The sequence below is a fragment of the Hippopotamus amphibius genome, chromosome 14, assembly GCF_030028045.1.
Source record: "Hippopotamus amphibius kiboko isolate mHipAmp2 chromosome 14, mHipAmp2.hap2, whole genome shotgun sequence".
NCBI lineage: Eukaryota > Metazoa > Chordata > Mammalia > Artiodactyla > Hippopotamidae > Hippopotamus > Hippopotamus amphibius.
The window spans coordinates 68332760-68360258 of record NC_080199.1 but is presented as its reverse complement, the minus strand read 5'-3'; the positions used below and the strand labels follow the sequence as shown (position 1 = coordinate 68360258).

The window sequence follows — 27499 nt, the reverse complement described above, 5'->3', positions numbered from 1 at the left end:
TTTTTAGACCTTTAAGTTACCTTGAACACTACTTGCTGCTACAACCATAGCACCATCCAGGGGAGACTTCCCATTTCTGTCTTTTTTAAGAGATTCTGGAACAAGTTTGCTTCCGTGCTTCTTGACGTGAGGAGCTAATTCCTTTCCAACACAATTTGCTACAGTACAAACTCCGTCAACTAATATAACCATAAAAAACAAACACTTAGAAAAAAATGTATTTTTCCCTTGATTTTACTTAGCAAAATTCTTCCATGAGCATCTAAAGTGGCTCTACTGTATAATGTTACCACTCCTATTTAAAAAAGGATGAAAACAGGGCTGGTTATTTTTTTAAACAAAGGTTATTGTTTGGTTTAAGGATGTGTTTGCAGAGCTTACTGACTCAAATATAATGTTCTTTTTGGCAATTTGCTTAGAAGAGAACCACCCACCTTTTCTATCTGCAAAGCAAGACTGGCAGGTCCAACTTTAATGTTTTCCAGCTAAACGTATTTGTACTTTTTCTCCCTATTAGCAAATACTCACTGAAACAGTAATAAAGTATTTAGGTCTACATAAAAGTAAACAAACCAAAAATTTGACTGCAAAGAATACCAAATATCAAGATAATCTTAACTACATTTTATGACAGTCCACTAAAGAGCTATCTGACCATCTTAAAATACCAAACTTTAGAGCTGTGATTCTCAAAGAAGAGGGGTTTAGAGGCATATTACCAGGGAAGGCTGATACCAGAATCACTAAGTCAGCTTTATTCAAGACAATACATCCCCCACTCTTGACTGAATTGCTATGCAGTGAGCTGTCCTTAAAAGAACGTGTCATATTCAAGGATAGAAAATACATTCCTTTTCAAAGGCACAGACACTCCCCTCTCCAACACATCAAAACAACCTTTAACCAGTGTTTCTCAAACCTTAATATGCAAATAACAATCACCTAGAGACCTTATGAAAATGGAGATATTGAATCAGTAGGTGTGTCAAGTGTCTGAAATATTTCTAAGGCTCTCAGGTTGATGTTGCTGGTCTACAGATCCCACCATGAGTAGCAAGGCAAAACTGCCTTGTCCTAGTTCTTTACTCTTAAAATTAAACTATCTAAATAAGATTTAGATTAACCTGGACTAAGAGATTATTTTTAATTTAACTGCAAAAAAGTAAAGGAATCTAAAGTTACTTTACCCAGGAACTGACTGACTTTCGCTGCTCCTCCGGTAGCCTGCTTTGCTATATAGAGTCCCTTGGTCACAGCTGGACTAACTTCCACTGGTTTTTCTTCTGGTTGAATCCGTTCTCGGAGTTTAGAAGCGCCTTTCTGGATGGCTTTGCCAGTAAATTCAGCACCTTTGACCAAACCCCAACTCACCCAGGAAGCACCTTTTTAAAGGAAAATTTTTAATTGCACAAAATTAGGGCTGATTATACCTTTAAACCCATTAACAAATAACTGATCAATAGGAAAAAACCAAGGAGTTCAATACTCAAATCCCAAACATGCCATAAATTTTCAAGTCAACTCTGTATTTCTAGTGTTCTGCCTGGAACCTTTTCTAAGTAAATTTGTCTTTCAACACTTAGACCTAATATATATATTAGGTGATACACGTATGTGATATATGTAATACACGTATCACTCAACAACAGTTCTGTATTACTCTATGCTGTCACTACAACTAGTAGGCATCTCTATTTATTACTTACCACAGGTATACTATTGTTAGGGACTAATTTTGAGTTTTGGTGCCATTAAGATTGTATTTGGCTAGAAGACCCAGTATCCTTGTTCTTTTTGCCTTAGTCCAGGTACCACTTCTGCCCCACAAACCCTTGAAGGAGCCAAAGACAAACAATGCAAACTGGAAACCAACACCTCCTATCTCAAACACCAATGCAGAACTCTTGCTTGTTTGCTCTGGGCCAAAGACATAAGGTATGGGGTCCTGCTTCTTTCTCAAACCCAAATCTCTGGATCTCAGCACCTTTTAATTTGTGACTTAAACCTGAATGACAAAGACATGAGAACTCCCAAATAATTCAGGAGAAGAAAAAATCTAAAAATAGAAAAAATGAGAGACCTAGCCATTTCTCATGAGAGTAGGCCCTAGCTCTCTGTTTTGCCCATGCTTCTTGCAGCAAGAATGAAAGCAGAGATTGTCAGAGAGAAAGCAGGGTGACAGAGACTTCTCTAGTGAAGAGAAAAGGCCTTGAGCCAGAGAGCATGTGGGGAAAGGAGATGTGGGAAGCAGATAGGAGAACCAAGAAAACAAACACAAGGAGAACAGTTTTCCCTAAGAGGGGGAGGAAAGTGTTACCCTCCCCTGGTGAGAGTTACAATTTTAAACATCTCCTTTTTGGCTATACCCTGAAACAATGAGCTTTTAAAAATACTTAAGTATGTTCTCCCAAGGTCTGTGCCTTGGTTTTTACATCATTACTTCAGCCCATTAGTAAGGAGGCATCCAATGATGATATGAAAATCATACATGTTTATTTTAAAATGCTAAAGAAAAGTACCAAGTAGTAACTGATTCAAGAAATTGATGTTTCTCTTCCTGTTTCAGACAACATGTCCACCTCTAGCTCCAACCCTATCCCCACTATCCTACCCTTGGAGGAGGATCAGGGCTCAAACCCAGGCAAACAGGTGCCAGCCAGGAGTTCACATTAACAATAAAAGGACTGAAGATGTCTAGTCAAGAAAAAAATTATGTGTTTTTAGAGTTAACTGATAGATTGAAAAGTGTGAGGTAAAAAACAGTTGAAGTTCAAGGAAGACTAGTAAATCATGAAATAAATGGCAGTGAACAAACGGGAGCTCAAGTAGACTATAATCCTACAAAGAAACTATATCAAACAAGGGGGATGGAGTCCATCAATGATTTTCAGAAAAATAAGTGGAAGTGAGATAAATAAAAAGTCACAGGACTAATAAAGAGAAAAAAGTAGATGTAAATTATAACAAGCTATCACCATGGAAGAGCATAATTAAAACTGCAGAGGCTGCAATAGAAGATACGGAAATACAGTATTTCATTGGTAGCTATTAAGATCTTTTAAACGGCATGTGTAATGCCAGATATAGATTTATTCTATCCATGTCTGCATCCTACACACTCAGTTAATGCTGAGATACAGAAGGCAATGAATGAATGCTGAATAAATGAGAGGTTGGGAGATGACTTAAAATGACCTAATTCAAACCTAACCCAATGGGGGCTCTACTCAGTTTACTATCACCAACCTTCTACTTCCTCCCAAATCAGCTTACTAGACACTCTTCCATCTAAAATGTTTGGCAGCTGCCTTATTACAGTGGAAGTCTAGGCTTTTCAAGCCAATATTCTACATGTGTAAATCTTAAGCAGTTTTTTTTTGTTTTTTACTTTTTTCACCGTTTACATTCATAAAGTATAAGACTGCAGCTTTTACTGATTTTTACTCATTATTGGGCTAAGGTGAATGAGCTCAATTTAGATTCCTGGTTACTCATCTTTGTAAACAGCCTGCATGAGTCAGTAGAAATAGTTTCTTGACAGAACAGATAATTTTCCCTTGAGTAAATCTTGGATATTTCTTATACTTTTTTCTGTTACTTGTACCTTAATTATTGAGTGAGCTAGTTGTTTTTCATTCTACCTATTAAAAAGCACAGATATAAGGAGGCAGGTATTCTGACTGGCAGTTAAATAGGTTTAATGTTACTATTAGGGCTATTGCTAGAACTGTAGCCCTGAGGATACAGGATGAAAAGAAAGAGTCACAAGCCTGAAGACACTAAAGTCCCAAGTAGTAAAGAAGGTCTCTAAGTGTTACCAGAAGGTCGTTTTGGCTCATTTTCAAATCATGCATGGCCGAGAGTTCTTCTGAAATGTCTGAAGAGACCTCTCCCCAGGATTAGCTGGCTCTCAGGATGATCTACTTCTTCAAATAGAACCAGAGTGTGGAATCTGTATGGTGCCTAGGACGCCTAAGATTTTGCGGCATGTGATATTTTCCAAAGATGGCCAAAAACAGTATCTCCTATTCCACATGTTCTTTTAACATGACCTTGACATTCTTCCCATCAAGAAGTGGGGTCTAAGTCACATTCCCCTGAATCTGGGCAGGCTTGTTACTTGCTTATAATTAATGATGCTGGAAATTTCCAAGAGTATATGTCAGAAACAATAATGCAGCCTCTGCCTGTTCGGTGGACCATTCACACTTGAACCCTGAGCTACCATGTAGAAGTCAGATGAGCTTAAGGACGCCATGCTGTGAGGAAGTCAAGAGGCATGGAGAGGTCATGTGTAGGCAGTCCTAGATTTTGAGCTCTCCCAACCCAGATGCCATATGTGTGATTGAAGGAGCCTTCAGATGATTCCAGCCCCCAGCTACTGAGTCACTAGTCAGCCTCTGAGTCTTCTTAGCTGAGGCCCTGACATCATGAAGCAGACACAAGCCATCCCTGCTATGACCTTTTGGAATACCTGGCCCACAGAATTCCTAAGCATAAACAAATGCTTATTGTTTCATGCCATTAAAGTTTGGGATGGTTTGTTACACGTGGATAGTACATAATCTTGTAGCAGTATAAATTAAAAAAACTTAATTACCTTTAAATTTAGTTATCTACCTATGTGTAAATAAGGGTTAATTTTCTGAATACTGACCTAATAAATAGCTTAGCACCCTGTAAAGGTAGGGGGTAAGGTAGTAAGAGTGAAGGTTTTTCTTTACAACTTCTTTAAAAATCTCTTTCAAGGGTCAGTTTTAACTGCTACACATATATTTGAAAATTTGGCATTATATTTTCTACTTGTCTCAAGCAGCTCTTTGACATTGGGCAAAATGTTTTGCTTGCTCCTAGCTGTTTAACCATTTTTCACTTAGTTTGTTGCTTTTTCATGTTAAAGATTTCCTCTGTTTTAAGTACCTTTATTATTTTAATGAGCTTTTAGTATAGAGATGAAAACCTATACTGATAGTCTTGTAAATAACTAGTCAAGATCCCCTTACTGGGTCATGAATCTGACTTACTGAATAACGACTGGCAATATTTGTTAAAAAACAAAATAGAATGTCTCAATCTGAGAGCTACGACAGTTGAAAAGTTAAAATGTTAACCAATTAAAGTATAAATATATATGTCGGTATTGATCATTTTGGTTTTAAAATAAATGATCTGAAGCCCTTTCTAACCTTAATTAAATAGTAGGGCCTACTCCCCAAACAGTTTGGCTATGATTCTCAGATCTTCTCATGCCTGTATTGCTGTGTGGTTAGGGAGTGTTGCTTTGCTTCCAAAGATGGATGAATATCATTTTTTTTGGTGGAGAAGGAGGGAGGAGAAGGGGAGAAAAAAAGATTAAGGGGGAATTTCAAAGGGGAAAGGAAAATAACTAATTTTATGTTCAGAGCTATTCTGAAAGTTTGGAGACTCTTGAGGCTTTTCACTACCAATTTTCCCAAGAGTAAAACAGAATAACAAGACCAAGAAGAATTCACACCAAGATGACAATATGTGACATTCAAAGAGACTAGTTCCTTCTATTTTTAAGTATTTATAAGCTGATCACTTAAAATCAAAACATAAAATATTATCTTTCCAAGTATTCCCTAATGGGATCCAAAGCTTTCACATTTTAAGGGAGAAAAGTTAACATTATTATAATACCTGACAAAATGTTTTGAGCCACTTTCTCACTCCATTCAGGTAATTCCTTTGCTTTTTCTTCTGAAACTGGCTCATAGGGTACAATGTGACTCAGATTAACTTCTTCACTTGAAGTACCTTTGGCCTAAATAGTAAAAATATTTTAAAATGTGAAATAATAAATACTAAGAGGAGGGAAAATCATTAAGCATTTTGTAATAAAATATTAAGCCAATAAATACTAATTAATGAAAATATTTCCAGCCTACTTAGTTATCAGTACATTTTATTACATAAAGTGCAATACCATAATCACTGTGAAAGTGAAAACTGTTCTGGTCTTATGTTATGTCCCATTGGTAAGTATGATTTAAATACCAACATACCTCCAATACAGTATTTATCAAATTATATTTAAACTGACTAACTTGTTTCTTTCCTTGACTAGACTGAGTTCCATCATAGAGCTATCACCCCCTAGATATTCACATGTATGCTTACAGTACTCAGCAAGGTTACAAGATTTCCATTAAATAACTCAATCAGTAAGGAAGAATGTATCCAAATAAACTGGTTTTGACAGAAATCAAGTAAAAGCAAATAAAAACATATAAACACAGAATCTGCCATTCCATCTGAATGGAAATGGGAAAGATAGAAATACTTGTACTTTGCTAATTTAATGGCTAGGGCCAACACTCAAAATCTCAAAGCTAAATTTATTTTCATTCTAAAAACTTATAAGTAGGCTAACTCAGACATAATATTATAAAATAACTTGAAACTCAAACTGCCCAACATAAATACAAATACAACCTCACTTAAAATATAAAACAACATTAAAAACAAAAACTCCTACACATGGGGAAAAGCCACTCACAAATAAAACCCAAAGACAAATTAAACAAAATATTTGCAATGTCTATCTTTGACAATGAGCCTATGTCCCTAATATATAAAGAGCTCCTAGAAACTGAGGACTAGCAACCCAGTAATAAAAATGGACAAAAGACATGACATTACACAGAAAACGAAATTCAAGTTACCCTTATACATTTGCTCAACTTCACTCATAATAAAATCGATGCAAATTAATATATTCCAATGTATTTCTCTCATCATCAGATTGCCAAAATACAGAAAGAGAGACCACTGACTCTGTTGAGCAAGCTGTGGGGAGATAGGTACGCTCATACACTGCTGGTACAGTGCTGCATAGTGTAATCCTTAGGGAGGGCAATGTAGCAAAATCAGAATTACAAATGTGTTTATCTGTTGACACCGTAACCCCACCTCTAAGAATTTATTTGATGAATTACCTACAGATGTATGAATCAATGGCTCTACAAAGTTATTCACTGAAGCATTGTTTGTGATAGCAAACAAGCACACCAAATACCCCTCAATAAGAGACTGATTAAAGAAACTATGATATATTTATACAATGAAATATAAGGTAAAAGACTGAGGAAGTTCTCTATTTACCCCAGACTTTATTATCAAAAAAATATATATATAGGACACTCTATGTGATGATACCTTTTGTATAAGAAAGGGAGAGATTTTGTTTGCTTCTAGGAAAGAAACACAAGATCCTAATAAAAGTAATTACCAATAGTGGCAGGAGGAATGGTGTAGACAGGGACAAAGGTGGGAGTAAAGCTTTCCAAAGGTAGCTACCTTTTTATGTCATTTTTTTCTTAACCAAGGAATTAAATTTTTAAAAATGAATTTCTAATTTGCATTTTGGACTCCCAATGTCCTCATAAAGCTGGTCTAAGATGCTCAACATAACCCACAGTGGCAGTTGGCAAGTAAAAGTAGAATATTCATGTCACAGTCATTAATTCCGAAGACAGTGACTGAGCACATATATTATGGAATACAGCAATGAGCAGTACCAACCTGTTTATAATTCAATAGCCACACAATGCTACTTTCTTTCACCTCAGGTTTGCTTATTTCACCTTCAGGACTCATCCTAGCCATAATGCCCTCCAGAAGGAGCCTCCTTAACTGCTTCCCACACCACTCACCTACGTAGAAGGTACAACCTAGCCTTCTATACAACCTATGTACTTTCATCTAAAGACCACATAGGGTAGAAATGATCTCTTGCTAATCTGTCCTCCCCACTAGATGGTAAATACGTCGAGATGAGAAATTTAAAGTTTTTCTCACTATGCTCAGCTTTCTAGCACTTAATAAGTATTTCCTGAACTCTAATCCAAATTTACCATTTGGGACATATCACAGAATCTAAGAAATGAAAGAAGAAACTACTAAATATATATTTTTAAGAGCCCATTTTCTCTGTTTTGTTGACTATGCATGAAGAAATAAGCAACTGAATGAAAATGGCAGCATAAGGAAAAGCATACCTAACCCCAAGATCCTGGTATATATAGGAAGGTGGAAAATAACATAAAACAAAAAACATACATCATTACTGTAAATGTAAAAATCTTCCAAAAAGTTGAAAAAAAATCTATCCCCCCCCCCCGCCCGCCCCAAACACAGATTATCTTTTAAAACAGTTTCAATAACAAATACTTGGAAATATTAAAGCTGATTGTAATTATTTTACCAGTGATCACTTTGTGAATCTGCAAGTTGCTCTGCTTTACTAAATGGGGATCTTATAAATAATTTGAACTGGTGAAAGGTACCATTAGAATAGAACACACACTCATACCTTGTTGGTCTTTCACTTACTTTACTTACCTTTTTCCCCCGTTTTCCCTTATGACGCACATCCTTACTGCCTGCGTCCAACTGTCTCACATCAGCGCCACTGGCTTCCTTCAACTGGTCAGGGCGGCATCTGGATCTTCCAGGGATTTGGAATTCATTTTCTCCTTCTGCCCGGTCCCAGTTGGCCTAAGGAATAAAGGACTAAGCTTAGCTCAAATTCAAATTTCCTCTAAGCTATGATACACCATGCTCCACTAACATACTTATTCAAATGACAGTGTTTTACAACTACTTTTGCTGTCTTTCTCTATATAGTTTTTTTTAATCTCATCACCAAACTTCAAATCTTTGAGTTCTCTGGTTCGCAGGATATGGCCTGAAGCAAATTTCAAAAGACAAAGTATAAGAAAGAAACTTATAGCAGTTGTTGGTATAAGCGAACGTTAAATTAGATGCAGTTACATTTGAATTTAGTTACATAATAAATAACAAGTTTTAGGAAACACATATAAGAGTAAATGAGTTTAAAGATAATTAACAAACCTCATGTCCAGTTTAACTACTTTGCATTGTTAGAAGGCTGATTTTGTTTTTTCATTTTTGCACTCAACACTAAAGGTAATCTGCTTGCAAACACTTTGCTAAATGAATGCTTAAGAGTGAAGACAAGTCAAAAGTATAGCTAGTAACTAACTTTTGTTGACTGCTGGAATTCCAGGACAATACAGAAAACTAAAAATAACATGCAACCAGAAAATAAAGCTGAACAGAGGAAGTAAACATATAACATAAGAAAGGTCAGTTTAATTTCTTTCCTAGAGTCCAGTAACACAGGCCAAATGAATGTAGAGGTGAAAGGAGAAACAGCTCTATAAAAGGCTGGAATACTTAAGAACGCCACTTCATTCAGCTAGTAAACAGCAAAGCTTAGACTTGAACCCACATGCATCTGACCATGTTGCTGCCTTCGTAAACTCCTCTCCTGAAAACACTGAGGCTACACACACTTCTGTATGGGGTCATGCATTTTGTTAACATAGCTTAAACATCTAGCATTTAAGTACATGTTGATCACCAGGTCATCCTCACATATAGTTCTCACAACCTAATGCTGAGATGACTCTCTGACCTTTCACTTAGCTGGTGATCTGCTCCAATCACCTTTGAGCTTAAATTTTTAATATAGGTATGGACTGAAAGTGTATTCTACTTCCTGAGGAAAAAGGAACAAACCTTTCATGAGTGAACTCAAAGGAAACTACTTTGTGAAATCCTCCCTGATCTCCTCTTACTTTTTTCCATCACCTATCATACTCTACTCTGGTTATTCAACAAACTGTAAGGTGCTCAAGAATAGGAGCTGTTATATATATATCTTCATAGCTTCCTCTGTTCTTTTTTCCCATACCATCGTTTAACATAGTACCATGTTAAACAATGAATTCTAAATATCAGCTGATTTAAGGAGAAAATGAAAGATTACACTAACATGCTGTCAATCTCCTTCAACTTCAGATAACTGTCAATATTCACAATCAAAAATATTTTTCCCCTCTCGTCCTACATTAGATTGGGCAAGAACACCTAAAGAAAATATCTCCATTATACTCTATTTCAATCCCTATAACAGATCAGCATGTGGACAGAGGAAATGGGCTAAATAAGGCAAGTTCATAGGGCGACCAACCATATTTTAAATCTTATTTTATTTTGCCTTCATTCATCATGAGAACAAAAACAGTTCCCTCAAACAAAACCTGTTCCTCAAGTCACGCCCCTAAAATGTCCAACATTACCCAGATGCTAATGCTGAAATTACCGTCACTTTGCCATTTAGTCCCATTAGCCCACTTTTCCAACTGAGAAGTACGACAGTGGTCCTAACAAGAGCTAATGTTGACAGGACATTACTATTTGCTACCAATGATGTAAGTGCCTTAATGTATTAACTTTTAATCCTCATCACAGCCCAAGGACACGGATGTTATTATTATCCTCATTTTGTGATAAAACACTAACGTATAGAGAAGATCAACAACTTGAGTTAAATAGCTATTAAGTGGAAGAGTTTAAATTCAAATCAAAGCAATTTGACTCCAGAGACCACAATCTTAATCACGGTTTACAGCCAATTCCCAACTTGTACTTGTGAACACATAAGCAAATTACATACTCTCAGTTTCCTAACTCTGATCACATTAGAGCTCATTACAATGCCCTTAAAGTAGAACTGCTTATGTTAAAGTAGGTTTTCATTCTGAAGGTGATCACACAAGTTACCTGGAGCCGAAGGTCAGACATTTGTCTTAGTAGATCCTCAAAGAGTTCTCTGTCATCTTCTGGTAATTCAGAAGACAAGACAACCCCCACAAAGCATCCTGATGCTTGTAACATTGTATCAGGAAACATGTAGGCTCCTACAGTACATTTAAGAACTGGAGATCTATCAGGAACTAGAGGATACAACCAGTCACAAACCTGAAAAGATTAAAACAAATCAGTTAATAGAATTAGGTTTTCACCAAGGTTTTAAATATTGTTATACTAGCAAATACATATATTAAAGTTTGAAATTAATTTTACAAGGCTTTCTAGAACCATCAGCATGGACAAACCCCCAATAAAAATCAACCCTTTGCTAATCTGATCTCCCTGAAAAACACTCACAGGAACTGTGCTAAAAACGTTATTGCTCCACTAATTAACTACACAGTCTTAAAACTGCTGCCCTTAAATAGCCCACTGTTAACCAATAATGAGTCTAGCTTTAAATAAATAATGGTCAAAGTAAATTAAGGTTTTCTTTATTATTCAAATCAGACATCCTTTGTGGAAATAAATAAAATCAAACTATTTCCAAGTACTCCACGTGTATTTACTGATTTAATCCTCACAACAATTCCATGAAGTTGGTTACTGTTGTCATTTTAACTACAAGAAAACTGAAGCACAGAGAGGTTAATTAAGTTGCTCAGAGTCAACAACCAAAAAGTGGAGCTAGGGTTGAGACACATGCTATCTGCCACCGGAGAAGCTAAACAATTATTTTAATTAGAAACCCAGAATTCACAATGTTGAATTTTCTTTTTTCTTTTTTTCAAACTAAACCCAACCTGATCTGATAGAGCATGAACATTAAGTTACATTATGGATTCACTCTATCTGTTGTGAAGTTAAATCAAAATGACACGAAGCTGCCCTGCAACGTCATCTGGGTAGGTCAGATTATCACAGCAGGATTTAATTAAACTCACCTCCTGGAGATCTAAATTCAGAAGAAACTAAATCAGAATATCCAAATGTATTCATTTCCATTTACTCTTTGAGTGACCAGAATATAATTTTGCCCCACATCCAGGATAGCCTCTTCCTCATATTAAGCAACTTGGAAGAACAATCGATTATCAAAATATTGTGCGATGAACATGAGTCACAGATGAAAGATTTCATACAAACGATGGAAAATTCTAGCACACTATCATTATCTCTGACCAAGAGAATACAAACGTGCAGGGATCAAGCACTTAAGTCTGATTTTCCTAGAAAGTGCTTAACAAACATCTTCAATTTTTTTTTGAATGGATTCTCTTTTTTTTTTTTGTCATCTCAAAAGCCACTCTCCAACTTCTATAAAAGTTAAACTTCAGACAAGTTACAGTAAAACTGATTATTATATTTTCCAAAGTATGATATATAACCATCTGTGGTATGTGAAATGACTTCAAGTAATATGCAAACTATTTAAAATTTGAGTAGCTACATATTTTAATATATGTTACAGAATAATACAACATCTTTCCCTCAATTTCACAGTTGTTACTGTTTAGGATAAAATTAACAAATGAGACACAAATAAAAATATGAATAGCAAGAGATGGATTTAACAACAACAGAAAAAAACCATAAAGGTTATACTTAAATGACTAAAGTTTGGGAAAGGTTTCTTTTTCTATGCCATGATTTCTCTAAGATTAACCACATTCTGGTCACCTTGATTGAAATGGAGTATCCTCAAATCTTCTCAAATAAAACTTTATAGACCTTTCTCACGGTAGATTATCATACACTGGTGAGCTCACCCACCATAGGCTGACTTCTCCCAGTTTCAATTTCAGAGGGCAATCTCATGTCCAAGTTCCATATGAACTAACTATAAATTTAACAGGTTTAAAAAGTGTATTAAAACTAAAGTCAAGAGAAAAATAGTTCTCAGAAGCCACAGAATTCTAGTCTGCCTACTTAAAACCAAATTAATTTCTAATTTCCTAAATAAAGTAATGTGATTTTTCTACAGCATAAGAAATTACACCTAATTTCTAATACTCAGTTGTTTTAATATTTGTTTAGAACAAAAAAATTCAGTAAACATGGTAACTTTAAGGACACTGCTACAAATATCTGAATACATGTAAATGAGAGCCTCTTAAAAAGACTCAAACTTTGGGTACAACTTTACTTTTATTTTGGACTCAAAATAGGAGATACTGGAAAGATTAAAAACAAAATTAAAAGCACTAAGAACACATTTTTACAAGAGAACAAGTCATTTTAGTGGTTGAGCTCATGTAACCGGTGAATGTTTCTGATGTTCATTCCCCACACCTCCAGCAGCCCAGGCCCCAAAAGTTTTTCTAAATTCTACTCTTACAATGCTGCTCTATTACCAGATCAGCAGAAAGTATCCTTTATCAGCCTCCTCACAATCCCAATCAATAAGCCTACTCTTTTTAACCTCAAGCCTTCTTTCTTAAAATAATTTACGAGACTCACACTATTCTTCCTGTTCATTAATGAAGTCTTCCTTTAAACAATGTCATGAAACATCTCCTTCATACACCCCCTAGTATGTCTCCAACTATATTTAAACAACCTTCAAGCTGACTCATGTACAAGCTGTACAAGAATTGAAAATAGAGTATACCAAGAGAGAAAATAAATCTAGATAACTAGTACTGTAACTAAACCACATCATCCGGACTCTGGATAAAAACACCTGCCTTGCTCAGTCATCTCCCTTTCATGCAAACCCTTTTGTTATACCTAATGTATACTGAATTCTTATTTCTAGAACCCATCTCCCTGTACCAATGTCCAATCTTTTAAAACAGATTATTGTTGGACCATCACTTTCAGAATACCTCATTAATTCCACAACAGCGTCCTAAAAACAACCTTTATTTAGCACGAATCTCTGCTCTTGGTCCAAGGCCCATTCTGGTAAATTTAATGTGTTTGAAAAACTAGAATTGCATCTTAGACAAGCATCACAGTCTCTACTCGTAGACTAGAGTTTCTCCACCTTCGCATGACTGACATTTTCCATTAATTTTTTTATTGATGAGAGCTATTCTTTTTAGATGTTTAGCAGTACACCTGGCCTCTACCCACTATATGCCAGTAGCAGTAGCACACTCCCCACTCCCAGCTGTGACAACCAAAAATGTCCCCAACTACTGCCAAAACATCCCAGGGTGGGGAAACTGGGGGTGGGGGTGAGCGGGTAGTTCTGACTAGTTGAGGACCACTGTTCCAGACAGCAGGTTGGATCTAGCCCAGTTCAGCCCCTCAGCTGGGGCCTGACAACATTTGTGGAAATTTACAGTTATACATTCATATATGAGTTACATAAATCCCCCCCGCTTTCTTAATTGGGGTATAGTTGTTTTACAGTGTTGTGTTAGTTTCTGCTGCAGAGCGAAGTGGAGTTCCCTGTGCTCTACAGCAGGTTCTTATTAATTATCTACATAAATCCCTTTTGAAATTAAACTTATTAGGTTTCTTCTTCAGATAAAAAATTAAAAGTTAAGGATGAATATTCAGATCTCCCTCAGGTCCCATCATCACAAATTTAATACTAAAACAAGACTTTAAAGAAAAGGAAAAAGAGAAACTATCAAAAACAAACACAGGTGCTTAAGGGTCACAGATTTCATGAAATATACTTAAAAAAAGGAACTAGAACTTATAATAATCTTTTTGCACTTACTGTCTTGGACGCATTATAAATACTAACAAATAAAAATAATATATTCTACACATACTTCAAATTACATTTACATTTTTCTTTGGCTTACCTGAAGAAACCCAGGAGGGCGGTTTAAAACTGTATCAAGAGAATTATCCAGGAATCTCACAATTCGAAGGTACCCAGGATATGAAGGTGCACTAACCTCGCCCGCAGGATTTACAAAAAATATCTGTACTCCATTTGGTATCAAAATCAACTCATCTGCATCTAGCCCTAAGGTCTCAAGAGGAGGTGGCTGAGAATGATTCCTATAAAAGTTTTCCCCAACTGATGAGAACTCCCCAGATTCTGTTCCATACGATACAGTGTAGTGACCCTCAGCAGCTTGAGGAGTGTAAGCGGGAGGAGCTTCTGACGGATGACTCTGAGAAGGTACTGACAAAGTACCAGGTGTAGAAACTGATTCTGTACTTGTAGTTGAAGTGCTTCCATTTACTTCATTGTGCTGAGGAAGTGAACTAAAGGACTGAGGTTCCGGTGACTTTTCAGACATGTCTTTAGGTGGAAATTCTGGATATAACTTGGGTACCTCCTGAAGATCATTCCGTAGAGAAGTGGCAAGACCCTTCTCTAGAATTTCCAACCTGGTACGTACATTCTGCAGCGTTTCTTTCATTTTCTGTTGCATCTGTCTAGCAGATTCCCACCCAGGACCTACGTGTTCGGGATCTGTTGAAATGCTGATTCCTCTGAGCAAGTGTCCTATTCCTTGCTTATAGTAGTTCTTTGCTTCTTCCTTCTGACCTAATTCATCTGTATTAAGTCCTTTATTAACAAATAAAAAGGCCTTCTTGTATGCTTCCTTGATGATCTTAATTTCAGCAGGTTCTGCATCTTGTGGCTCTTGTTCCATTTCTGCAAAACAGAAAATATATCTGTAACTACCTTATATATTTGTTTACTTATTATCAATTTCTCCAATCTGAATATATTTCAGAGGATTGGAGCCTTGCTTGTCTGTCTTGTTCATAATGTAATCCCTAAGCCTATTATTAGATCTGACATAGAGGAAGCACTCAATATGTATTTATTGAGGGGCTTCCCTAGTGACGCAGTGGTTAAGAATCTGCCTGCCAATGCAGGGGACACGGGTTCGAGCCCTGGTCCAGGAGGATTCCACATGCTGCAGAACAACTAAGCCCGTGCACCACAACTACTGAGCCTGTGTGCCACAACCACTGAACCCTGCACACCTAGAGCCTGTGCTCTGCAACAAGAGAGAAGCCACCGCAATGAGAAGCCCAGACACCACAACAAAGAGTAGTCCCTGCCTGCCTCAACTAGAGAAAGGCTGCATGCAGCAACGAAGACTGAATGCAGCCAATAAATAAATTAATTAAAAAAATACGTATTTGTTGAATGGATAAATAAATGATGCTCTTGGTCCTAAATACCTTTTTAATTAAAAACATAAGAGAATAAACCAGAATACATTTACTGAATAATTTTCTTGTTCTAGTTTCTTATAAGAAACAAAAGTTTCCTAAATCTTTAAGGTTGGAGCAAAACAATCTTATTCTAAAATTTATTATAATTCCAGATTATAGTAGCTAACTAAAAATGAGGTTGAATCACACACTGGAGAGGACAGAAATGAGAAAAAAAAAAAACCTGAATGAAGCTTTAAAGCTACCTGCCTTCTATTTAAAGGTGGCAGGTTATTCACATGCAGTTAGCCCTGTTCCCTCCCAAAACTGCATTAAAATGTCTTAAAAGATTATTAAAAAGGTGTAACTGGGGGGACTTCCCTGGTGGTTCAATGAGTAAGACTCCATGTTCCCAATGCAAGGGGCCCAGGTTCCATCCCTGCTCGGGGAACTAGATCCTACATGCATGCCACAATTAAGAACCCTGCATGCTGCAACTAAGGATCCTGCATGCTGCAAGTCTTACAAAAATATTTAACTCTTGGACTTCCTAGGTGGCGCAGTGGTTAAGAATCCTCCTGCCAATGCAGGGGACCAGGGTTCAAGCCCTGCTCCTGAAAGATCCCACATGCCTTGGAGCAACTAAGCCCGTGTGCCACAACTATTGAGCCAGTGTGCTGAAACTACTGAAGCACTCGCGCCTAGAGCCTGTATTCTGCAACAAGAGAAGCCACTGCAATGAGGAGCCCTTGTACCACAACGAAGAGTAGCCCTCGCACCACAACGAAGAGTAGCCCCCACTCACCACAGCTAGAGAAAGCTCGTGTGCAGCAACGAAGACCCAACGCAGCCAATAAATAAATTAAATAAATAAATTTTTAAAAAATTTAATTCTTAATAGATGCAGAATAAAAAAATTACTAATTTTAAAACAGTAAACTGAAGCTTTAGAGCAGCACTGTCTAATAGAATTATAAAGTTAACTACATATGTTATTTTAATAGCCACATTTTTAATATGTAATTTTCTAATAGCCACATTTAAAAAGTAAAAATAAACTTGTGATATTATTTTATTTCTCCAAATACATCCAAAATATTATTTCACCAGGTACCAATATAAAAATTATTATTATTATTTTTTTTTTTGGCACACGGGCTTAGTTCCGCGGCATGTGGGATCTTCCTGGAGCTGGGATCGAACCCGTGACCTCTGCATTGTCAGGCGGATTCTTAACCACTGCGCCACCTAGAAAGCCCAATATAAAAATTATTAATGATACAGTTTACCTTATTTTTTCGCATTAAGTCTTCAAAACCTAGTGTGTATTTTACACTTGAAGCACACCTCAATTCCAACTATGCTCATCTCAAGTGCTCAATACCCACATGTGCCAACTGTGGACACTGCGGTTCTAGAGATTCTTTTCCCATGATCTCATTAAAAATTATAATGATAGGATAATTTAAAGGATTCAAGGCTGATTTAACAACAATCTACATTATAAAGGCATCACTGAAACTGGCCCAACCATACTTTCTAATCTGAAAAATAAACAAACCATTGGTCAGCCTTATCATGCAGGGAATTCATGATAGTTGAGAGAATACATATATTCAGTACCCAGTTTAGGAAACATCATATACAATTGACTGTTATCAGACCTTACTTGCCCTACCTTGAATCTCCTACCAAAACTGACAATCCCTTTCCCTGTAATTCTGTCTTTAAAAAAGAATGTCAGTAGAATGCTTTCTTTCTTCAGAAACCATGGGATAGGAATTCTGCACTCCACCTTCCTTAGGGTACCAGGACGCTCAGAGTTCAGAAAGTACGACAGCAGAGGTTAAATAGGTTTTTGTCAGCTGATCTAGGAATTTAACCAGCATTCTTAAATTTGTCCAACTGACTTGAATAGGGTCTTGAACAACACTGAGACTTGGCACCCACTTTTTTGCTACGTGCTACAGGACACCACTACTACCAAGGCACCATTTACAGAGTGTTTAATGTATGCTGGAGACTATGCTAGGTGTTTATCTCATTTAATCCTTACAAACAACTCTTGAGGCATTGTTACTATTACTAGCACTTTGCAGAGAGAAAAAAAAAATTGAGGTCTGAAGGTGATAACTGCCTTAGATCACATGTTTCTGAAAGACCTTGGAGCTAAGAATTATTTTCACTTTTTTAAAAGGTTATAAAAACAAGGATATGCAACAGAGATCACATGTGTCCCACAAGCCTGAAATATTTTACTGTCTACTATCTGGCACTTTACAAAAAAAGTTTACTAACCCACTGCCCTAGATGACAGAGTTAAATAGTGTGATTCCAGAACTAATCCTCTAATTCAAGGTTTCTCAACCTCAGTCTGATTTGACATTTTTGGCTGGAAAATTCTTTGTTATGGGAGGCTGTCCTGATCACTGTAGGATGTTTAACCCCACTCTGATCCCTATCTACCAGATGCCAGAAACAGCACCCCCTCCACCCAGCACGTGACAGATCAAAAATGTCTCCAGGACTTCCTGTGGGTCTGCAAGCAAAGGGAGAAGATGGCGGCACTGGGGGAACCTGTGCAACTGGAGAGGGACTCTATTAAGAAATTCTCCCAGCAATCCTGCAGTAAAAGATTAGTGCGTATGATCAAGATCCTGCATACCTTCAAAGTCATCAAAACAAGATTCAGTGGAACCCACTTGAGCACATATTGGATACAGTATATTTGTAGAGCAAATTGTTGGAAAAACTGCAAAGGAGTGGAGAGGTACCACCACATAAACTTCAAGCTTTACAAAGAGTCCTTCAAAGTGAATTCTGCAATGCTGTAAGAGAGTATATGAATAAGTCTACGAGACTGTAGACATCAGTAGCAGTCCTGAAGTGAGAGCTAACAGGACTCCAAAGGCTACTGTTGCTGCATTTGCTGCTAGCAAAGAATATTCTCATCCTCCAGTTGTTGAGCTACCAAAAAAAGGAGGCCTTGGATTCAATATTATGGGAGGCAAAGAACAAAACTCTCCCATCTGTGTATCTCGAACACTTCCAGGTGGGAATTGCTGATAGACACAGGGGGCTCAAGCGAGGAGATCAACTCCTTTCTGTTAATGGAGTGAGCATTGAAGGAGAACATCACGGAAAAGCTTGTAGAACTGCTGAAAGCAGCTCAAGGAAAGGTTAACTTAGTAGTACGGTACACACCCAAAGTCTTAGAAGAAATGGAGTCACGCTTTGAAAAAATGAGATCAGCAAAACGCAGGCAACAGACCTAATGCAATTAAAAACTTTATATTCCATTTTGCTTTTACCAACAGAAGTTTTACTTGTGACCTACTAATGGCTGCAATGCCAATGACTGTAAAAAAAACTTCCTGTGAAATCCTCCTTGCCATTTTATAAATGCCTATTTTAACATCATTTATGGTTCCAGAGATGCATACACTTTTTTTCTGACAAGAAAAAGTAAAAAGGTGATGCGGGCAATTCTGTCCTGCTATTTTTACAGGGCTTTTTCAACAAATGCAAATTTTGTCATAAAGTTGTTATAGATTTTTACAAATGCTTTTTTAATATTAAAATGCACTTTTACATTCTTAATCTTTTTAGGGAAAAAAGTTTTCTTTATTTGGCTACGTATTTAAAAATAACAGCTCTCCATTCTTTCTTTTTCCCCTGTAACATTTCTTTATGGTTTTCCAAGAAATTAAACATAACAGTCTCAGCTACAGCAGTTCATTACACTATCAATGTTGACATCAAAAAAAAAAAGTCTCCAACATTGCCAAATGTACCCTGGCAGCAACACCCCGCCCCGCCCCCCCGTTGATAACCACTGCTCAAATGGTCTTTAAGTTAGGGAATGTGTACTCCTAGGGCACACAAAGACTTGCCAAGAAGCATGTTCCAACAACATATATAATTTTAAGAAAAAGGCTTCCAAATCCCTCTACTTCCATCTAATACTTCTCACTAAAACTGACCTGCCTGGGAATATACCGGCAGTTCAGCTACCATGCTGCCTCTTCCAAGCTCTTTTCACAATCTTCTCACTTTACAAAACTTTACCAAAAATACCTCTCACCCATTCCTATTTTTACAATGGTGTATTCCCCAGAAGAGTAGGATGAAGCACAGTAGGGTGAAACAGCCCCCAAAAGTCAGACGTATCAATTTCAATTTAGGCATGACTCCAGCTATCCATCTCGTTAAGATATAAATTTCCACTAAACTTCCATTTTTCATAATGAATTATTCTTTACTAAATTCCAGCTGGTATTATGCTGTTCTGACCAACTATTACTACTCATAATAATTCATTCCAGAAGGAAAAGAACTCCTAGAGTTACAGTTAAAGAAATTTTTAAAAGTTTCAACTTACACTAATATTTTTATTAAAGACGTATGACAGAATAAAAGCTTTCAAGCACAAATAAATTACATTAAGATAATATTCAGTGGGAATGGGTAAAAATCAAAGTACAATTTCAAGAAAAAGGAACTGTGTAAAACGTGTTTTTAAAATTGATGGTGATGGATATAAAAGTGCACTATTACACTCCTTGAGATATAGTTAAAAGTGATGTATCGGGCTTCCTAGGTGGCGCAGTGGTTAAGAATCCGCCTGCCAATGCAGGGGACACAGGTTCAATCCCTGCTCCAGGAAGATCCCACATGCCACGGAGCAACTAAGCCCGTGTGCCAAAAAAACAAAACAAACAAACAAACAAACAAAAAAAAAGTGATGTATCAATTTTATATTAAAATGTATCTATACCACCCAGGAAACTGCACCCTTTCCAACTACCTCAAAGTATGATGTAAAATGTTATAAATCAACCTAAACGTGTGCAAAGGGGATAGTTTTACAAAAATTATTTTGGGGGTTCACAAGCAAATTAAAAGCACTGTTCTGAAACCACTCACTACTATATTATATTGCAAACATAAAACACACATGGTCTGTGGCACTTAGAAGCACCATAATTTGCTATCTTTTATTAAGCTCTTTGGATGTGCTTGGCACTGTTCTATGTGCCATTTACTCCTTATATGCTTGGAAGTTTGATTTAGAAAATGTTTTACAAACACTGAGCAGCTTGCTCAAGAACTAGCAAATGAGCTAGTAAATGGAAGAGACAAATTCAAAGAATCAGACTCAATAGATATTTGTCAAGAAAATGAAATGAAATGTCTGATTCCAAAGCTAAAGCTCCTGCTATGCTTACTTACACAAGATAGCAGAGTGAGGGAGGTGTGAAGGGTGCTTGGAGTGTTTCATGGTAGACTTTAGGCTTAAGCCTTACTGGAAGGCAGTGAAAAGGCACAATAAAGGAGCCCTAGGTAGAAGCAATATTACCTTGCATAAATCTTTATTTCAAAGCTTATTTCACATAGTATGCTGAAAGATGTCCTCAACAATGTGTCACTGGAGCACGGACAGGCTATTCAAAGGCTATTGCACCTCTCCGGTGAAATGTAGTTGGGAATCTCAACACAGAAAGAAAAGTTTGTACTAAAATATTATAAAAGTTTGTACTATTATATTTTTATTTTGTTGTTCTGCGATTTGCTTTATCTTCAGTAGCCTGAGAAAATGCATTTCACAGGAATAGGACTATACAATGGTGACTTAAATTTAAAAAAAAACAACGTCTATCATATCCCTAACCATAGTTAAGTGTTTACTTATCAAGTGTCTTGAAAAGAACTATCATTACATGAGTTCACGCTTTAATTTTTAAAGCTGAGAACAGAAAATTTTCATCTTTGAAATGTCAATCTGAAATATTAAATAAAACGGTACCTACACCACTATAATCATCTTCAATCACAAATCAAAACCTGGCTCCAGATACCAATGGCGCATTTAAGTTACTTTTGAAACATTCTAATAAAAGAAGTAAAATGTATGTGTTTCAAATATAACCGTGCGCGCGCGCGCGCTTTAAAAAATAATGAGGAGCAAAGGTTAAATTCTTAACCAAACACTTGGACTTAGTTCAATTCCATAAACAATTAAAGTAGTAACAATCATGCTAACAGGCAACATCACAAGTAATCCTTAATAATACAACCACTTATCTCCCTAGAAGGAGCAGAAGAAATTGCTTTAAATGCCCGCCCCATCTGGCCCTTTACAAAAAAAACCAAAACCAAAACCAAAAAAAAGGAGCAGGAACTTTTTCGAAATACCAGTCTGTAACTGCCTCCTGTAGCATCCCACCCATTTCTGGTTTGCTAGGGGAACTATATACAATGACGTTTCAAAAAGCCCCACAGGTAAGAGAAAGCACGCCTAAGAGAAAAGCTTCCTATTTAAAACACGTTTCATATAAACTCACCAAATGTTAAAGTAAAAGGGAGTGAATCAAAAAACAGCTCCGTTTATAACTGGGGGGCGGGGGCATTCTTCCATTACCTTTGTGGTGGTTGTTTTGCTTCTGGAAATTTCAAAGAAAACGAGTTTCTAAGGATTTAAGGCAAGGTATTTCATAGGCAACACACTGCCATGAAGGCAAATTCATTAAATTACAATTCAACAAAGCAGATCTCATGCATCCTCAGACGTAACGCTAATTCATTACAATCAGCGGAGAACTGGGCCAACCCTACAGTAACGCAATAATGCCGCGTCATGAAACTGCGCATTCCGACAGAAACTTCTTCCAGACACAGAAAACAAGTGGCAGGGACCGTCCGCAGTGCTCAAGCCCGAATAAACACCAACAACTGTATTCCAAGCAGTTAAAATCGCGAGCTATCCATTCCCGGGGCTGCTGACCTTTTCGGAAAGACTATCGAACTTTCACGAAGCTGTAAGCGCTGGGTGAGGGGGAATAATCGACTTCCAGAGCCAACGTAAACAGCGGGGGTGGGGCAGCAAGGGTGGTCAACAGAGATGCTCCGGGAGGACGGCGACCGGAGGGGCAAAGGCAGCGCTCTGCAACCCAACAGTGCACAGAGCGGGGTGTAGGCAGCTCCAGGGTGCCGCAAATCCAGGAGATGGGGGTACACTAGGAACGGCTTCTCAAACTGTTCTCTCCCGAAATGGCCGCCTTCCACGAAAGTTTCGTCTCTGAGACCCGAATGCGGGCCCGCGGCCTTCCCGGCCCTTCCCGCCCGGCCGCCCCCCGCCCGTCGTGGGGGCCCGCGCAGGGACGACTCCCGCTCGCCGGCCGCCGCCCCACCTGCGCCTGCCAGCCCTCGGGCGCTTCGGCACAGCGCGAAGAGCTCCCCGCCCGGCGGCTGCAGCCCGGGACCTGCTTCCTCACACGCGCCGCCGCCGCCACTGCGCGCTCAGCCGGGACGGGCCCGCGGTCCTCGGCGCCCCGCACGCGCGCGCGTCCCCGCGCCCGCACGCCTGGCCTGACAAAGCCTTCGCAGCCGCGCGCGGCGGAGCGCGCCACGTCACGCGGCCGCGCCGCCCGGCCCACCCGCCCGGCCCCCGCGTGACCCAGCGCGAGCGCGCAGCCCGCACAGCCCGGCCTCCACGTGACGTCCGCTCAGGCTACTGCCCGGCGGACTGGTCTGGTCCCCCGCCTGCTCAGCGTTAAGTTCTGTCCACTCTGACCTGCTAAATGCTCTCCGGGGAGACGTCAGTCCACTTCTAACCCCTGAGTCACCACAAAACTCTAGGGCGAGAAGAGGCCCGAAGGCGGAAGTCCTGGAGACAATCGCTCCAGCCAGCGCCTCAGCGCGGACCCCCAGCCGGGGTCCCCCAGCCACGTCGACGGCCCCGCGCTTGCGCAGTCTCTTGCTCTTCGCGGACCCGGGGCGGCGGGAGAAAGTGGGCGAGAGCGCTGGGCGCTGACGGCTGCGGGGAGCCGTAGGTGTCAGAAGTCTGTAGCCACGCGGTTAAAAAATGTTAAATTCCTGACTCCCAAGGTTACATAGCAAGTGTGCTGGTACCGTTTATGAGTGTGGGAAGCTAACAGGGGAAAAGCAAAGTAAACATACTCAACTTTGCTTCAGAAGTTCTTCAAAGTTAATGAGATCGCACGGCTGTGCGGACAGGGAATGTTGCCTGCTTTTCCAGTTCTACCAGAATCAAGCCAATGCAGCCGCCCCTGCCCCGGCCCGTGAGCCCTGCGGGGAATTTAGGATGGAGAAAAACACAAAGCGGTCTATGCTTTGGAGTCTAGCCCTAGATAGTAAAGATGCATATCTAAGGAATAATAAGCCCAGGCTCTTGCATCTTCCCATACAGAGAAAAGCCCTAAGATCGTGAACATTAGATGTCTGTTCTTTGTGATTAACAGTAATCGTTTGATGTGCTACCTTTTTTTTAAAGGGAAAAAAAAATCCCACAAAACTCCTACATATCCTGGTTTCTCCCTTATCTCCTCAGAGTTATGAGAGGCTGTCTCCCAGACAACAGTCCTTAGTAAGAGCCCTGAATAAAACTTAATCTTGAAACTTTTAGGTTGTGTGTTTTTCTTCAGTCAACAAATGGTAGATTTTGCACTCTTGAATAGCCCTGCCTTAATAAACTATACACATCACATTTGTGTGAAGTGCCCTGAGCTCTTAAGACTAGCCAAGTGACTTGCTTAAGGATGGCAGAGACTTAATTCCAGATGAATTGTTACTCCCTTGAATCAAAATTCATTAATGATGGGGAATATTGGATGACTCCTGGGGAAGGCTTTCAAATTTAAAATTTGGTAGTTCCATTTAATATTTCTCCGAAATCTCAGAAAAATAACAGCCAGCTTTCCCAAAGAGAAAAACCTATTGGGGGGGTATACGTTAATACAGTGGTTTTAAATGATTTTGCTCTTATATACCTTAAAAAGAATTCTGAAAAACTGTAGCTATGTACCTTCTCCCTCATTTGTAGATTGAGCATAAAAATTTTTCATCTCACTTAAAAGAGTTGCAAAGGATGCAAATTGTTTTTATTGTAAATTAACAATCTAAAATAAAACAGTTACGTAACTTTTAATTGTAGCCCGTGGAACCTAAATACCAGATAATTTTATATCCATCATCAGTTTTTAAAACTACAGTAAAAAGCTTTTCTTTAATAGGAGGAAATTTTACATCATTACTTTTCTTCTTAAACTCATATCTCCATATCACTTGATGAAATTTTATCCCAATATTTATTTATTCTGTTTAGCTATGACCTCCAAAATATAAGCAATAAAAGAAAAAAAAATGGTAAATTGTACATCATCAGAATTAAAACCATTTGCTTTTCAAAAAACACCATCAAGAAGTTGATATGTATATAGCTGATTCACTTTGCTGTACAGCAGAAGCTAACAATACTGTAAGGCAATTATACTCCAATAAAGATGAAAAAAAAAGAAATTGAAAAAAACCTATAGACTATGAAACTATATTTTCAAATCATCATGTTACTTCTATTTCAAAGATACAAACAACTCATAACCTAATAATTAACAAGATGAGTAATATAATTTTAAGTAGGCAAAAGATTTGAATAGGCATTTCTCCAAAGATATACAAATGTCCAGAAAGCACATGAAAAGATTCTCAGTATCATTAGTCTTTAGGGAAATGCAAATCAAAAACATAATAAGATGTCATTACTTACCCACTAGAATGGTTGTAATAAAAAAGATAGATACTAACTAGTGTTGCACAAAGATGCGGAGAAATTCAAACCCTCATGCATTACTGGTAGCAATGTAAAAAGATGCAGTCATTTTTTTGATAAACAGTTTCTTAAAAAGTTATACATAGACTTACTATATGACCTAGCAACTTCTCTCATAAGTGGAATGTGGACATATGTTTTCATTTCACTTGATTTGAAACATCGCGAGTGATGCTGCTGTTATAAAACTCTTTCTACCCTAGTTTGTTTACGTGGATAGAGTTTCTCAGTTTTCACATCTCTAAATGTTAAAAGTGAAATAGAATAGATGCTGAATTCTGTCTTGTTCTGGAAATAGAACTATATATAATACAAACAATGATACAAATACTTGTACACACATACAAAATGCACAAGTGTATTTCATAGAAGTGTTCACAGCAACATTATTTACGACAGCTCAACAGTGAAAACAACCCAAATATCAATCAACCGATGAATGGATCTTTGAAAATGTGTGGTATATCCATACAATGGAATATTGTTCTATCCCCAAAATCAATGAAGTAGTGACATATACCACAACATGGTTGAACCTCGAAAACACTCAGTTTTTCACTCATGCTCAGTGAAAGAAGCCAGACATATATTTCTGTTTCAATGGATTTTTCTTGAAAGACAAACATAAAGAGACAGAAAGTAGATTATTGGTTACCTAGGGCTGGGGTATGGAATCGACTGTAAATGGGCACAAGGTTTTCTTTTTAGGGTGATGAAAATGTTCTAAAATTAGATCGTGATGATGGCTATACAGCTCTTTAAGTATAATTCATTGAATTGCACACTTGAATGAATTTTATGATATATAAATTATATTTAAAACAGTTTAAAAATATCTCCTACATTGACTATTATAGTTAATATTATATTTATTATATGTTTGGATAAATACTTATTGAACAAAGAGTATATATTTATTGGAAATATATCTTGATGAGGTGAAAGGGACTTTTCTATTAATTTGTGTATTTGTGGATGATTATCATTTAAGTCTAAAATGGAACAGGATTCAATTCTATTCTAATTTTAATATTTAAAAATGTAGAGCCTGAGGAACTTAACAACACATAAACAAAACAGAATTAACAGAAGGAATTTTATAACAGTATTGTCTCTCATTTCTTTGAACTACTTCCAAATCATATGCCCTGAATCACTTTACAATATATCATTCAAATTTTTCCTTAATCCAATAGATCCTTCTTGCATTTTTTTAAATTAAAAAATTGGAAATAACTTGACTGCAAAAGTATTTGTCACCAAGTGGCTATTCACTTCCTCAATTTCTGGGAAGAACACCAAAAAGGCTTTACTAACATTGACCATCTGGTACCACTGAGGCCCCATTATCTTTAGTGGTGCCACACTCAAGGTAGTGCCTGCATCCCACTAGTGGTGGCTGGGCACAAGAAGGGAGCCCCCACCTCTCTGCCGTACACTCAGAACTTAGCTTCAGCAATAGGTAGCTGGGGGCAGGAGGAGAAATGCTGGTGCCCTGCCCCCTCCAAGGCAGATAGCTCTCCCACTGCTAGCTGTGGGGAGAGGGAGCCCTGTGCTCTGGGCTGTACCAGTCTGGAGAGGAGTTTCTGCCTCGCTGAGCTAGGAGGGTAGAGGTAGGGAGTGGTTCTTGATTCAAATGCCACAGACTCTCACTGTTCTCATGGAGTTTTAGATCTTTTGATGAGTAGTCTGCAAGGTGCCTCATGCTATTATGCCAGAAGTGGAATTCTCAATAAGCTGGGTTTTAATTGCCTTATTGAAAATGCACAAAAATCTAAAATCATATTAAAGTTTCCATCTCTGTGTTTTATCCTGTATAATGATTAATTTGGTAGCCCCCAAAACATTACCACTGTATTTTAAATGATCACCATAATATGGGTTACTTGGTTAATCATCAGGGTTCCTTACTTGCACAGGCTCCTTCCAAGCAGCCCTTGAAATGTGCTCACTTCTGTGTTTTAGTAAAATTCACAGAAAGGAAAAAGATCTTACAATCAGTTAAGACCACTGACTTTACACTTGACGTCCTTTCCTGTCCTTGGTGTTGACATGGCTGTAGCACTTTTGGGATCTGGGTAAGATGAAGTTGAGTTGGTTGTACATTTAATTATGAGATATGTTTACAGTCACTTCTGTGTA

The 27499-nt window shown here is 38.0% G+C and overlaps 1 protein-coding gene and 1 pseudogene across 7 annotated transcripts in view; one reads left to right on the top strand and one right to left on the bottom strand.

Annotated features, from left to right (window-relative positions):
- The window catches only part of SPART (spartin), a 52145-nt gene that overhangs the window by 8322 nt on the left and 16324 nt on the right, over positions 1-27499 (bottom strand). The window contains exons 1-7 of one of the 7 annotated variants that reach the window (XM_057707501.1): positions 23303-23557; positions 14409-15217; positions 10615-10812; positions 8365-8520; positions 5662-5785; positions 1188-1382; positions 21-179 (exon numbers count right to left, since the gene is read on the bottom strand). In XM_057707501.1, coding sequence (XP_057563484.1) covers positions 21-179; positions 1188-1382; positions 5662-5785; positions 8365-8520; positions 10615-10812; positions 14409-15215 — 1639 coding nt within the window. In that variant the 5' untranslated portion in view covers positions 15216-15217; positions 23303-23557. Of the gene's footprint in view, positions 1-20; positions 180-1187; positions 1383-5661; positions 5786-8364; positions 8521-10614; positions 10813-14408; positions 15218-22073; positions 22094-22150; positions 22475-22513; positions 22870-22919; positions 23118-23302; positions 23558-27499 lie in introns of those variants that run through there. The other 6 variants (XM_057707498.1, XM_057707503.1, XM_057707500.1 and 3 more) reach the window with 6 other exon arrangements.
- Positions 18288-19004, top strand: LOC130835719 (protein lin-7 homolog C-like; annotated as a pseudogene).